General features: G+C 36.1%; 2 protein-coding genes across 2 annotated transcripts; both read left to right on the forward strand.

Moving 5' to 3' along the window:
* The first annotated feature begins 2,437 nt into the window (after positions 1-2,437).
* LOC145678759 (uncharacterized) lies at positions 2,438-2,809 on the forward strand. The gene has a single exon (XM_081749255.1). It carries the CDS (start codon positions 2,438-2,440, stop codon positions 2,807-2,809), a length of 372 nt encoding a protein of 123 aa, XP_081605381.1.
* A 500-nt stretch (positions 2,810-3,309) lies between these two features.
* Positions 3,310-3,927, forward strand: LOC145678769 (uncharacterized). Its single transcript, XM_081749267.1, has one exon. It carries the CDS (start codon positions 3,310-3,312, stop codon positions 3,925-3,927), a length of 618 nt encoding a protein of 205 aa, XP_081605393.1.
* The last annotated feature ends 10,890 nt before the right edge of the window (positions 3,928-14,817 follow it).

A 14,817-nucleotide genomic window follows, 5' to 3' on the forward strand; every position in this document is an offset into this window, starting at 1 on the left:
TCAGCAAGTTGAGCACCATGAGATCCATACAACACGGTCCTCCGGAATTCGTAAAAAAGACAATATAACAGTAAGTTGTAAGTGTTTCAGTTGTTGTGTAGTTAGTGGAAATAAACATTTATTCATTGTAGTTTTTTGTGAACATTTATTCATCAAAAGATAGAATCATTGGTCAACTCCGACCAGATCACAGTGAACTAGCGTTTGATACAAACTGTGAATGTGTATGTGAACAATTGTTACATTGCTCTTTGTTTAGTTCTGTTCATATGTGCAGTGACATTTATTAATTCTTTTGGAAACTATGTGAATAGACATAAGTGAGAACTCTTTCATCAGTGTGGACTTGTGTGTGAACTTGTATTCATTAGTGTTAGTGTGGATTTACAATATTTTTCAAGATGGAGGACTCAGACAGAAACAAGTTAGTGAAACAACGTGGTGTGTGCAAAAGTCAACTAACAAGAATTCAAAACTACGTAAGTAATATTAATTCAATAACTACAATTAGTCAGATGAAAGTACGTAAGGCTGCAATGATTGAGTTGTATAAAAAATTCGATGAAGTACAATCACAGTTAGAAATAAATTACGAACAAGTAGAGGACGATGCATATAGGGAACAGTTTGAAACCAGTTACTATGATGTATTAGCGCAACTAGAAGATTTTACTATTCAGCGTAGCCAGGAATCTCATTCAAACAATTCCTCGAAAAATGAGAATCAGGTGTCAAATGATCAATTAAAATTGCCTTGTGTAGAATTGCCATCATTTGAAGGACAATACGAAAATTGGCTTTCATTTTCAGACAATTTTAAAGTTATGATTCATAATAATGATAACGCGTCAGTTCTATTACCTTAGGAGTGCATTGAGAGGGGAAGCGTATGTTTTAATAGTGAATCTGCAAGTTACAGAAGCTAATTATAAAATTGCATTTCAATAATTGAAAGACAGGTACAAAAACAAGCGTTTGATTGCAGCTACTCATGTCCGTAATTTGTTACATATTAAATGTATCACAAAGGAAACTACATCAGAATTAAGTTCATTTCGTTTCACAATTAGACAGTAACACTAGGCGTGCGTGGGAGTTACAAATCACAGATCATTCTTACCCTCCCTTATCAGAGTTATTTGCTTTCTTGGAACGTAGGTGTCAAGCATTTGAAACTATAAAAAATACGCCATCGCAGGAAGTAGTGTCAAGGTCAAGGGGTGATAAAAATAGACAGAGTGCTGAACCAAAACAAAAAGAAAAAAACAACCAAATCATACGTGACAACAACTCAGTCTTTCTGTAACTTTTGTAAACAAAACCTAATACATCAGTTGTTTAAATGTCCTGCATTTTTAAACGCTGAAGCAAAAGAAAGACAAGACTATGTTCGAGATAATTTATTGTGTTTCATCTGTCTCAAAAAAAGAATGTAAAGATGTGCAGATCAGGTGGCTGTAAACGCTGTTCGAAAAGGCATAATACCTTGCTGCATTATGACGTAATGTCAAAGGCAGATGAGAAAACCAATGTTGCTAATTCACAATCAAGAAATTTTTCGAGTCATTCTAATACGAATAGGGAAAATATGACACAAAGTTCTTATTGCATTTTCAAGGGAAGACCAAATGTTACTGTTATGTTATCTACTGCTATAGTAACTGTACGAGATGCAAATGGTAAATTACATCCATGTAGAGTATTATTAGATTCTGCCATTCAAAGTAATTTTGTGACTGAATATTTAGTTCAAAGGTTGCGTCTACATAAAAATAAACACCGAGTTCCAATTCAAGGTATTAATGGTGTGATTAGTGAAACAAAGCATTTTGTAGATGTACATATAGAATCAAGAATTCGTGAATTTGCAATTGATGTAAACTGTTTAGTTTTGCTCAAAATAACAGATAACATTCCAAGTAGGCCAATAGATCATGCTGATTGGAACTTGCCGACAGACATAGTGTAGGCAGATCTTAACTTTCACCAACCAGATACTATTGACATTTTGTTAGGCGCGGAAGTGTTTTTGGACATTTTGCGGTCGCATAAACTAACTAGTCCAGGGAATTATCCAGTAGTATAAGAGACTGAATTTGGGTAGATTTTGGCGGGTAAAGTGTCTACAACAAGAGATTCTAGTATACCACAAGTGTCATTTTTTGTGCAAGAAAGTAACCTTGATAGACAGTTACAGACATTTTGGGAGCTCGAAACTATACATTCAACAGTCATGACTCAAGAAGAAAGGCAATGTGAACGACACTTTGAGGAAAACACTACCAGAGATAGCAGTGGTTGATTCGTTGTACGTCTGCCAATTAAGACAAATCATAAACCATTAGGAGAATCATATAATTTAGTTCTTCGTAGATTTTACCAGCTGGAAAGACGGTTGCAGCAGTGTCCAGAAATTAACGAGCAGTACTATAACTTTATGAGGGAATATGAAGAATTATATCATATGAAACCAGTGAAAGAAAAACATGAAGATAGTGCTATGAAATGTTATCTGCCACATCACGCAGTATTGAAACCATCCAGTACCACAAAAAAGCTAAGAGTGGTTTTCGACGCTTCTGCAAAGACTTCAACGGGGGTTTCATTAAGCGATATACTTATGATAGGACCAACAATCCAGCAAGATTTACATTCAATTGTCACTAGATTTCGAACCTTTCCTATTGCTTTTACGGCGGATATTCAGGCAATGCATCGAATGATTAAAGTTCATGAAGATGACATTGGACTTCAAAGAATTCTGTGGAGATATTCATCAGTGGAACCAGTCAAGATTTATGAGTTGTAGCGGGTCACATATGGTGAAGCATCATCACAATATTTGGCGACGGCATGTCTTCGAAAGTTAGCGGAAGAAAAAAGAAGTAAATACCCTCAAGCAGCGACAGTATTAGAACGTGAATTTTATATGGATGATGTAAGCTCAGGATGCGATAACGTTGAACAGGCGTTAAAGCTTCGGAGAGAACTTGTTCAATTATTGCAAAGCGGTGGGTTTACTTTAAGAAAATGGTGTTCGAACGAGTCAGCATTGTTGGAAGCAGTGCCAGAAGAACATAGGGAAATACACTTACCGTTTGAATTTGAGTCCGAGTCAGTGTTTCAACATTGGGTTTATCGTGGAATCCTGCATCAGATAAGCTTCTAATCTCCAACAAGTCAGTTAAAGAATGTCTCAAGACCAACATACCAACCAGACGTCAAGTGACTTCGACCATAGGAAAAATATTTGATCCTTTAGGATTTATAAGCCCTGTAGTTACTCCGTTCAAGATTTTCTTACAACAAATGTGGATCCATAAGATCAATTGGGATGACCAAATACCATCAGAGCTCAATCAACAATGGTTAGACATGTGTCATAATCTTCCAAGTGTTAACGAAATACAAATTAATAGATGTGTAGTATTGAAGAATTATGTTCATGTCGAGATACATGGGTTTGCTGACAGCAGTCAACTTGCTTACGGCTGTTGCATACATGTTAAAACTGTGGTCATTTCAGGCAAAACTACTGTTAAACTTTTGGGTTCTAAATCAAGAATAGCTCCTATTAAAAAGATAACTTTACCAAGACTTGAAATTTGTGCGGCAGTACTTTTGAGCAGGTTGTATCACAAAATAATTCCGATATTAAACATTACAGTGGATAGTAATTACTTCTGGACCGATTCAAAAATAGTGCTTGCATGGATATCATCTCCAGCTGCCAGATGGAAGGAGATCGTGGCAAACAGGGTTGCAGAGATACAGGAAATCACATCAGTCAACCAGTGGCATCATGTGTTGTCAATGGACAATCCAGCCGACATTATTACACGGGGAATGGATCCGAAACAGTTGAAGGAAGCAGATATTTGGTGGCATGGATCCGCATGGCTTGAATCATCTGCATGGCCCGAATAATCAGAAGTGGTAGACGAAAATGTTCCAGAAGAAAGGAAAGTAACGAGCATATCTTTAGCCAGTTATGAAGGTGGCATAAGCTGTCTGAAGAAATGTTCATCATTGTGGAAACTATTGTGAGTTATTTGTTTGTGTCGTCGTTTTATTTACAATTGTAAAAATCACAATGTGAAGAAAGTAGGAACTGTTTCCACTACTGAAATTAGTAATACTTTACAACAATGCATTAAGCTAATCCAACAGGTCAGTTATGCAAAAGAATTCAAAGATTTTGCTTCGCCAGGCCAAGTTTCATCCCAAAGTGAACTTAAATCTTTGCATCCATTTATAGATAATGAACAGTTGCTACGATTGGGAGGACGACTAAAAAACTCCGACTTACCGTATGATAGCAGACATCAGATCATCTTACCACCTAAAGAGCATCTCACCAAATTGATAATTGAAGAGGAACATAGAAGATTGTTACATGCTGGACCGCAATTATTGATTCCATCATTGAGGCAAAAATATTGAATCCCACGAGCTAAACAAGTCGTTCGATCTATCATTCATCAGTGTCTAGTTTGTTTTAAATTGAAAGCGTCAGCCTCAGAACAACTCATGGGTCAATTACCATCAGCACGAGTACAGCCAGCTCGAGCTTTTATTCACGTAGGGGTGGATTTCGCCAGTCCCCTAATGGTTAAGCAAGGAACTAGATCTCGTAAAGTGACAAAGGCGTATGGTGCAATATTCATGTGCTTAGCAACCAAAGCGATTCATATGGAGTTAGTGAGAAGCCAAGCATTTATCAGTTCTTCGAAGATTTGTAGCAAGAAGAGGTAAATTTTCGAACATATATAGTGACAACGGAACCAATTTCATTGGAGCTCAGCGAGAACTTAAGGAGCTTCAACAACTACTCAGTTCACAACAATTTCAAAACTCAATTCAAGATGTTGCAGTGCAAGAAGGATTTACATGACATTTCATTCCACCCAGAGCAAGTCATTTTGCAGGCATTTTGGGAAAGTGCAGTGAAGTCATTTAAGTTTCATTTAAGAAGAATAGTAGGTTGCACGATTTTGACATTTGAAGAACTCAACACAGTCATAGCACAAATAGAAGCCTGTTTGAATTCAAGACCAATCACAATTTCTATCCAATGATCCCGATGATCCTTCATTTTTGTCGTCAGGACATTTCCTTATTGGTGAACCTTTGATGAGTATTCCTGAACCAGATCTAGTGGACATTCCAAGCAACCGATTATCAAGATGGAATCACCTTCAGAAGATGAAGCAGCATTTTTGGAAAAGATGGTCTCAGGATTATCTACATGAACTCCAGCAGAGAAGAAAATGGGCAACAAAACAACCTAATATTTCTATTGGAGATGTGGATTTACCTAAAAGTGATATGTGGATTATGTGTAAGTTGATTGACTTGGCTCAATCAAGACAGGGGAGAATGTGGAGACTTTTATAGTGAGTTTGTATCATTGCCATTACATTAGCGAACGTTTCTCTTTTGTTTAAGAAAACAGTTTGTGTGTGTGAGTGTCAGCAAGTTGAGCACCATGAGACCCATACAAGACGATCCTCCGGAATTCGTAAAAAAGACAATATAACAGTAAGTTGTAAGTGTTTCAGTTGTTGTGTAGTTAGTGTAAATAAACATTTATTCATTTATCACAATTAAGCTGTTTTTTGTGAACATTTATTCATCAAAAGATAGAAACAGGTATTGTTACTGATGACACTGTATACGTTCCTCCCCCAGCCACTTCCATTGCTCTAGCACGACCTGTTGGTGTAGCTCTTGCTGGTCCTCGAGGTGTAGCTGCTTCCAAACCACATGCTACTGTTGTCGTAGGACCTAGTGGTCTTACAATAGCCCAACCAATAGGTACAGCTATTGCTGGTGCTAACTCATTTTTGTTCGTCTCAGGAGATCAGCAATCAGGAACTACTCGGTTTGGTGGCTATGGTAGATATCCTGGTTATACTGCATTACCGTTTGACTTGAGCAATTATGAATCCGTATCTTATGTCTACAGTGGCTATAACGGATATAGTGGGTACCGGGGTATGATGAATATAATGGTTTAGGTTACAACGCTTATAATGATCCAATGGACCCATATGGAATGTATGATACAATCCACCAATATTCACAATTATTTACAGACCACCAACATATCTAATATATCCAGCTCTACAATAATAAAACAACAAAATGTAGGATTATAAGTTGGAAATGATCTTAACAGGGTCTACTTGGTTTGTTCAATACCGTCGATTATTTTTACGTGGTAATTAGGTCTACATCCATCTCCGATTTGTAGAATCATGTTCGTTTGTTAAACAGTGTTTGGAGCATAATGTCTTCAAAGAGGTAAGACATTTTTAATGCAATGTAATGTGATGCAGGTTCGGTTTAGGTAGGTTACATTTTTTTGAATTCTACACCATTTAATGGAGTAATTATTTACTTATTTAACTAGTTAATTAATAACATTTTGAGAAATAAAATGTATATATTGCCTTTGCAAATTAATACAGAGTAGAAACTCTGAACAACGTATATAATCAATTTCTATTTATTAAGATTTAACCGTAAATAAAAGCAAACATAGAGTAGATATACAGGGTGGGAGTATATATAGCAACTTAGGGTAAAATTGAGTTTTGATTTGCATTTGGTCTTAATCATTTTATTTTTATTTGTATTCGTAATTAGGGTATGGTTTTATTGAGGTAATATTAGTAATAGATATTGAACTATCGATGGTTCGACCAGGAATGCATAAAACTAGCAGAGAAGAGAAAACAGGCAAAATTACGTTGGCTACAAAATCCGAATAAAATAACTACACAAAATTTCGCAGATATCAATCGGGAAACTTCCAAAACGTTTAGAACAAAGAAACGCGATTTTCTGAAAGCTAAAATTAAGGGACTTGAAGATAATAGTAAAAATAAAAAGATCCGGGACATGTATAAGGGAATCGACGAATTTAAAACAGGCTATCAACCTCGTGCTTATATATTAGAGAAATCTGGCGGTACAGTTCTCACTGATACGGATAGCATCTTAAATAGATGGAAAGATTTCTTTGACGATTTGCTTAACAAGCAACCAAAAACTAGTGTGCCTGCAGAAAAGGAGATACACACCGCATAACCGTATATTCCATAACCCAACCGAATAGAAGTAGAAACCGCTGTAAAGAAATTAAAGAAACACAAATCTCCTGGTGTAGATGAAATTGTGACTGAGTTAATTTTAGCTGGAAGCGAAAAATTGTGAAACAAGATACACAAACTCATTCTCCTTAACGGGAACAAGGAAGAATTGCCATAAGAATGGAAAGAATCAATCATTGTTCCAATTCACAAGAAAGGCGACAAAATTGACTGTAATCATTATCGAGGTATTTCTCTTCTGTCAACATACTATAAAATCCTTTCAAATATTCTATTAGCAAAACTGACCCCATACGCAGATGAAATTATTGGAGATTATCAGTGCGGATTTAGACGAAATCGATCAACTATCGACCAAATATTTACCATTCGCCAAATACTAGAAAAAAGTGGGAATGCAATACCCCGGTACATGAACTATTTTTTGATTTTAGAAAGGCGTACCACTCGGTTAGGAGAGAAACATTATACAACGTTCTTACAGAACTTGGAATACCGAGAAAGCTAATTAGATTAATTAAGATATGTTTAAATGAATCCCAGAGTAAAGTCCGGGTAGGAAAATTTTTGTCCACGAGCTTTCACGTCGAAAATGGCCTGAAACGAGGAGATGCGTTGTCGCCATTATTATTTAACTTCGTTCTGAAATACGCTATGAGGAAAATGAAAGATAGCAACCAGGGCCTAGAGTTGAACGGTATTCACCAGGTTATGGCATATGCTGATGATGTAAATTTAATAGGGGATGATAGGGGAACAATATAAAGAAATTCAGAGATCTCATTAAACGCTTGCAGGGACATGGGTTTAGAAGTAAATGCAGAGAAAACTAAATACATGGAAATGCGTCGGGACCACAATAGGCAAATTATAGATGCGTTAAAATATTAAATAATACTTTTGATAAAGTGGATAGTTTCAAATATCTAGGATCAATATTAACAGAGGAAAACCATATTCACGGAGAAATTAAATGTCGACTCAAAGCAAGGAATTCGTGTTACTATTCGGTTCAAAATCTTTTGTCGTCGCGAATTCTGTCGAGGAATTTGAAGCTTAAAATATACAAAACGATAATCATGCCTGTTGTTCTGTATGGTTGCGAAACATGGTCACTTACTCTGAGGGAAGAACATAGGCTGAAAGTATTTGAGATCAAGATCCTGAGACGAATATTCGGACCCAAGAGGAACGGGAATGGAGAATGGCGGAAACTTCATAAAGAGGAACTACATAATTTATATGGTTAACCCAACATTGTTAGGGTCGTCAAGTCTAGGAGGCTTAGGTGGGCGGGTCATGTAGCTAGAATGGAAGAAAGTAGAAACGCTTTCAAAGTCTTGACTGGAAGACCAATCGGAAAACGACCATTAGGAAGACCTAGGCACAGATGGGTGGACAATATTAAGATAGATCTCGCAGAGATTGGAATACAAATTAGAAACTGGATGCAGTTAGCTAAGGATAGAATTCAGTGGAGAGCTTTTGTGAACGCTGCATTGTACCTCCGGGTTCCATAGGCCATAGGGTTAGTTAGTTAGTTAGATAGATATTGGACTATCTATAGTTTCCCATTTTTTAATGAAGTACGAACATACGGATAAAAATATAGTAACGTTGTCTAAAATTTTATGATTCAGCTACAGCAATATTATGCTATAACTTCTTCTATATGGGCATAATTACTAAATTGAGCCAGTATTCACAAATCGGGAAGTGCCTCTGATCTAATTGATCATATTTATTTAGAAACAAAATTTTTCTTTCTTATTCCTACAAAACTGATACAATAGAGTCATTATCCGTTCTCATTATGAACATTCGACACATCATTATTATATTTTTGTAAATTATCGTATATATTTCTGCATCTTACTGCATCTGCATCTGCATCTGTAAACTTTTTGAATCTTAAGAGCAATCTTTCAAAATAAAAGGAAAATGCTGCTTACGTGCAGTTCTAAATAAAAAAGTATTTGATTTATATATAGATACTATGGTACAGTGATTTATTTTACCTTCAATACTAAAGTACCGGTAGCTTCCCGGTACTACACAAGCACCTAACGTTATTCTGGGGATGTAACACTGGTATTGTATGATCAAAAACTATGCATAATATAACTTCCTCTAATCAAGGGCATTGCTATAATGTAAAATTCAGTACGAAATTTTCAGAAACGAATTAAGAAACTTGTCAATGTTATTAAGATTAGCCAACAGTATCGCCCGAAAAAAGTACCAAATAGCTTATGGTCAACAAACATATACAAATTTTAACCGAAACCTTATTTAATCTAACCAAAACTATTATGTGTGAGTAACATGATTTTCCTTAGTATTTTCCATTTTCCTTAATATTCTTAGTATTTTCCATAAATATTAAAACATTTTTGCAGTTTCATAACACCCAATCACATCGTATTCAAATATATATATATGGTAATTGGGATTTATAGTGCGTATCACATAAAATACATGTGTATATCTGACAAAGTAATTCTTATATTATTTGGTCTCTCCTGCAAACAGTAGCATTCCTTATTACAATTATATGAATGGTATATACTTATTATTTATGAGTATTAATTTATCCTAAATTATATTGTATTATTAAAATGGTATATATTTACTACAAATATACTACTATTGAGTATGAGCAAACAATGACAGTTATCTTTAATTGCTTGATGTTACCTGTGATACTTTTTACAATAGGAGTTTCTGTCAGATAGCTGTGTTACAGTGTTCTGATAGAATGAAAAATAATGTCTTGTTTATACTTTCTTGAAAGTATGATATTTAAAAATAAAATTACTTTATTGTGAGCAGTATATATATTTTATATTTCCCCATTGAAAGACATTCTTTGTAGATTTTACAAGATAAATTACCCATCAGTGACACAGAAATTTCCCTTACAGTTAAATTTTCTCTAGTTTACAAGCTATTGTCTTTCTGTCCTTATGATAATAAATTAATGCTGATACAAAGATTCATTTCGTTTAGTGTTGCCCACAAAACTATATTAAGAACATTAAGAACTATCTCATCTCGAAAAGATATCGACAATCTGTTATCTCGCTTCGAAAAGTACCTACACATGTTCTATTTCATATATATTAGGGTAAGTCAAAATATTATCAGCAATTTTGATATAACTCCTTTTATATTACTCATACTGACCTCTGTCCTAGTTTATCTTATTGTTATGCTGTTGTGGTCATGCTATGAAAGATTGATCCTAATTCCTTCATTTGTCTTCCTTTTCTTGCAGATAGACCATGGCCGCCCCATTAGAAGTTTGCACCAAAGAGGAACAACGAACAGTTATCTGGTTTTAGTGGTCGGGAGGTGTATTGGATGTCAACAGTGTCTTGACGCAATGGAGTGTCTACGAATGGATTGAAAAATTCAAAAATGGTCGCATAGTGTTTCACATGAATAAGGAGACGGACGACCATCTACGGTAACAAATGATGACAACATTGAGCGTGCACATGACATGACTCTGTTAGACATTCCCGTATTATGTCAAAAGTCTTTGACGGATTGTTGCCCCTGGCACGGGTTCACTGAAATTGAGCAAACTTTCACTTTCTTATCTATTGACACAGATAAAGCGTTAATGAGCAGGCAACAAAATTGGAAATTGCGCAAAAAAATGTTGAGCAACGTTGCCATCATTACCATAAGCATTTAGACTAATAAAAACGGCTCTAGATCAAAACCTCACAGCCAAAACCCCCACACTCAAGAAATGTCAAAACGCTCACACGATCGGTCATAACTCCCACACAAATGGACAAATCTCCCAAAGGCACAAACGGTCAAAAAACCCACAGCCAAAACCCCCACACTCAAGAAATGTCAAAACGCCCACACAATCGGTCATAACTCCCACACAAATGGACAAAACAGCCACACATAGCAACGGTCATAATCCCCACATAAATGAACAAAAAAACTCCCACATGCAGAAATTGTCACAACTGCCACACAAATGAACAAAACCCCCACACAGTCGGACAAATCCCCTACACTCTGAAATGATCGTGATTGCTCGTCTTGGTTGCGGCTCTTTATGGCGCCCACTTTAGTGTTTCTGTCATTAGAAAACAGTGCAAGAAGAATAGTTGCAACATCAGTTTAAGTGAAATAAAAAATGTTATTAAAAAGTACAAGAGCAAGACATGCAACCAGGATCATTTCAGAGTGTGGGAGATTTGTCCGATTGTGTGGGGTTTTTGTCCATTTGTGTGGGAGTTATGACCGTTGTAGATTATGACCGATTACCAGTGTGGGTTTTGGCTGTGGGAGTTATGACCGTTCGTGCATTTGGGAGATTTGTCCGTTTGTGTGGGAGTTATGACCGATTGTGTGGGCGTTTTGACATTTCTTGAGTGTGGGAGTTTTGGCTGTGCGGGTTATGACCGTTCGTGTATTTGGGAGATTTGTCCATTTGTGTGGGGGTTATGACCATTTGTGTGGGCGTTTTGACATTTCTTGAGTGTGGGGGTTTTGGCTGTGAGGGTTTTGACCTGTTCCCATAAAAGCAGTCACCAAAATGCAAGCGTTTTAGGGGAAAATATTACAAAGTAATAGATGATAATAGCATTTTCAGTTATCACTATTAAATGTGTGCACAGGCGTCGTTAGAGAGGGGAGGGGAAAATATGTCCTAGTCAATAAATGTCTGTATTATATATAACTGTAAGACTGCCTGTAAGATTAAAACAGTAAGAAAATAGTTATTGGAAGCAAATGGTTATCGGAAAATTATCCAGAAAACAAACTTAATAAAATAAACAAAAATATAAATATTTCTAGAAGTTCCGTTTAATTATCGCATACAGGCGTTTGACCCATCAGAGATAAGGATTTGTTAACATTTTTCAGTTTTGGCAGATCATATACAAGCATTTGTTTACATATTTCAAGTGTGTCTACCACGTATCATAGTAACTGTCCCTTCCCTTTCATAAATGATCCTTGTATTTGCATTTGCATCTTAGTTCATGTTCGTAGATGCTGTGAGAAAGATTTGTTATATATTATTATCATAAAAATCGTTATAAGAATAAGTGGTCGTTGTACTGGTTGCAAATATATGGATCCCCAACCTGAACTAGGTATTATTGATAATATTATGGTCTATTATTCTTTTTTATTATCAATTTTAGATATACTTGTATTGGATTATAAATATTAGAATGCAATGCCAGCAAATCTCACCAAGGAATGACGTTTATATATTTTATTTCGGTGCGAAATTTCACTCAATTTCCTGAATCCTGTTGTCGGCAACGTCGCGGTGGAAATTTGCGCAATTTCAGCACTTGCTGCTCTTAGTTAGTAAGTCATAGATTACAGAGATTATCAACGATCTAATCCTTAGAAATATTTGCGCAATCTCGTTGCACCGCCTAACACACCTTCCGGTCGCAAAACCGGATCATTACTCGTTGTTCCTCTTTGGTGTCATCTTCTAATGGGGCGGCCATGATCTATCTGCAACAAAAGTAACACAAATGGATCCCTTTGTATCATAATATGGATCAAACTTTCATAGCATGACCACAACAGCATAGGAATAAAATAAACGAGAACAGAGGTCAATGTGACCAGTGCAAGGAAAGTTGTCAAAATTGCGGATAATTTTTGACTTATCCTCGTATATGTTTCTATTTCGAAGATCTTTGTCTTGTTTCATATCTTGGCACGAAACTTCTGTGTCGCCTCGTCTCATAGACAAAGAAAATTCGTTGAATGTCAAGGATATGATCCGAAAAGAACGGGTAAAAAAATAATAATTAGCTCATAGCTTCCAATCTTTATTACGGTAATACAAAACTTTTAGTTTGTGTGTAATACTCCTAATAGTTTACACGTGCTATAATAGGTGTCTCCAGTGGCGTATTTAGGGGGGGGCTTCCGGGCTTAAGCCCCCCCCCGAAATCTTACTTCCTATAGTCAAATATATGAAATATCTTGCAGAATTTTTACATTTTCAGGCAAAGCCCCCCCCGAAAGTTAGCAAAGCCCCTCCCGAAACAAAATCGTAAATACGCCACTGGGTGTCTCTAATTTCGTTACCTGCCTGCCTGAAGCCAATAAATGGCGCTAACGTTCAGGCAATTTGTAGATTTTATTACAACTTAACAAGTGCATTGTTTCAATTTAATTAGTTCATGATTACAAAGCTATTTTCAACAAAAATCTTAACCAACATCAACACAATGTAAGTTGAGATTTTTCTTGTACATAGCGCAGAAGGCACTGAAGAATAATCCTCTCAACAATCTTGCTAACATATGACATCAGATAAACGGTTCTGTAGCTTCCGGGATCCGTCACGTTTGCTTGCATGCCGGGTGGTTCCTTATGCTACCCTTCAGGAAGGTCTTCTCAAAATGGACAGCAAACAAATTTCCTACGGTATATTTTCTAAAATATTACTTTTTATGCAAGCTGAGTGGTCAAGATTTTTTGAACAAGACTGTACCGTACATGTGAAATGATGAAATAAGCACATTTTCTTAATAACTAACAAAGACAGTACAATCGACAAGACAGAAGTCTAAAGATCTGCACTTACAGTTCATTCTACTCATATTGGATATTAGTATTTCAATGAGGAGAAACATTTGCCATTCATAGTGCATTTCTTTGTAGCGATGAGTTCCTCGGAATGCATTTACACTTAACCTAGTATTATTTGGCATCCATGCTTTCAACATAATTTGAAACAATATCGGTACGAATAGGTCGCATAGATTAGAGCAATGACAACGCCAGAGGAGGGGCAAAGGAGCAAGTGCCACCCTGATTGCAATATCTGGCTCCCAACTGTCCCCAGATATATTGTATTATAATATAGCTCAAGTAATATATAACTATCCTTTTCGATATACGGAAAAATAGCTCTACCCCCAAAATATACTTTTCACCTCCGTTTGCTCCCCAACAGAAGTTAAAGCTGGTGTCTCCACTGGAGTAGAGCTATCGTAAATTGATTCAAAATAAAATAATAAAAAAAAACATTAATTTGGTACAATATTGCAGACTTTATCAGACATTTTTAACAGAATTTAGCTATTTATCATGTAAGTAGATAATTATATCACAGTGCTATTCGAATTATTTATAATGAAATATGTAGTGGATGAATTGCAACGTTTTGCTTTAATGTTGGAAGGACGGTTTCTATTCCTGATTTGGTTCATTACAACTCCCGTTGACTGGAGTGAAGCTATATGAGATGAGATCTGGTGATTAAATTTGAATCTGAATTAATATACGGATTTATATTCGGGAGAAACATTCCTTCTAGGAATCGATTCCAGGATTACGCGCACAGAAAATTAGCTCGTTATCCGTTTGTCCCGAAACTCATTGAATTTCTCATGTGAGTTGATTTGATTCGGGTCTTAAGTTAAAATATGGGTGTCTTGACTTACATAATGTGAGCTATGCGCTGAGAAAGGGTTATGTGCTAAAATACATACAGCAATATAGAAAGGTCAATTTAATGCAGAAAGAATATGAGTCATTTGATAAGTCATTTGATTCATGAGTCATGTGATTTTTTTGCTCCATCTTCTATATTAAAACATGTGAATAAGAATCAATGTGGCTGCCCGTCCCCCATAATTAGACATGTTAAACCATAGAACTTTATCGCATTCTTAACATCACC

The sequence above is a fragment of the Thermobia domestica genome, chromosome 1 (genome assembly GCF_964235325.1).
Source record: "Thermobia domestica chromosome 1, izTheDome1.hap1.1, whole genome shotgun sequence".
In the NCBI taxonomy this organism is placed as follows: Eukaryota; Metazoa; Arthropoda; class Insecta; order Zygentoma; family Lepismatidae; genus Thermobia; species Thermobia domestica.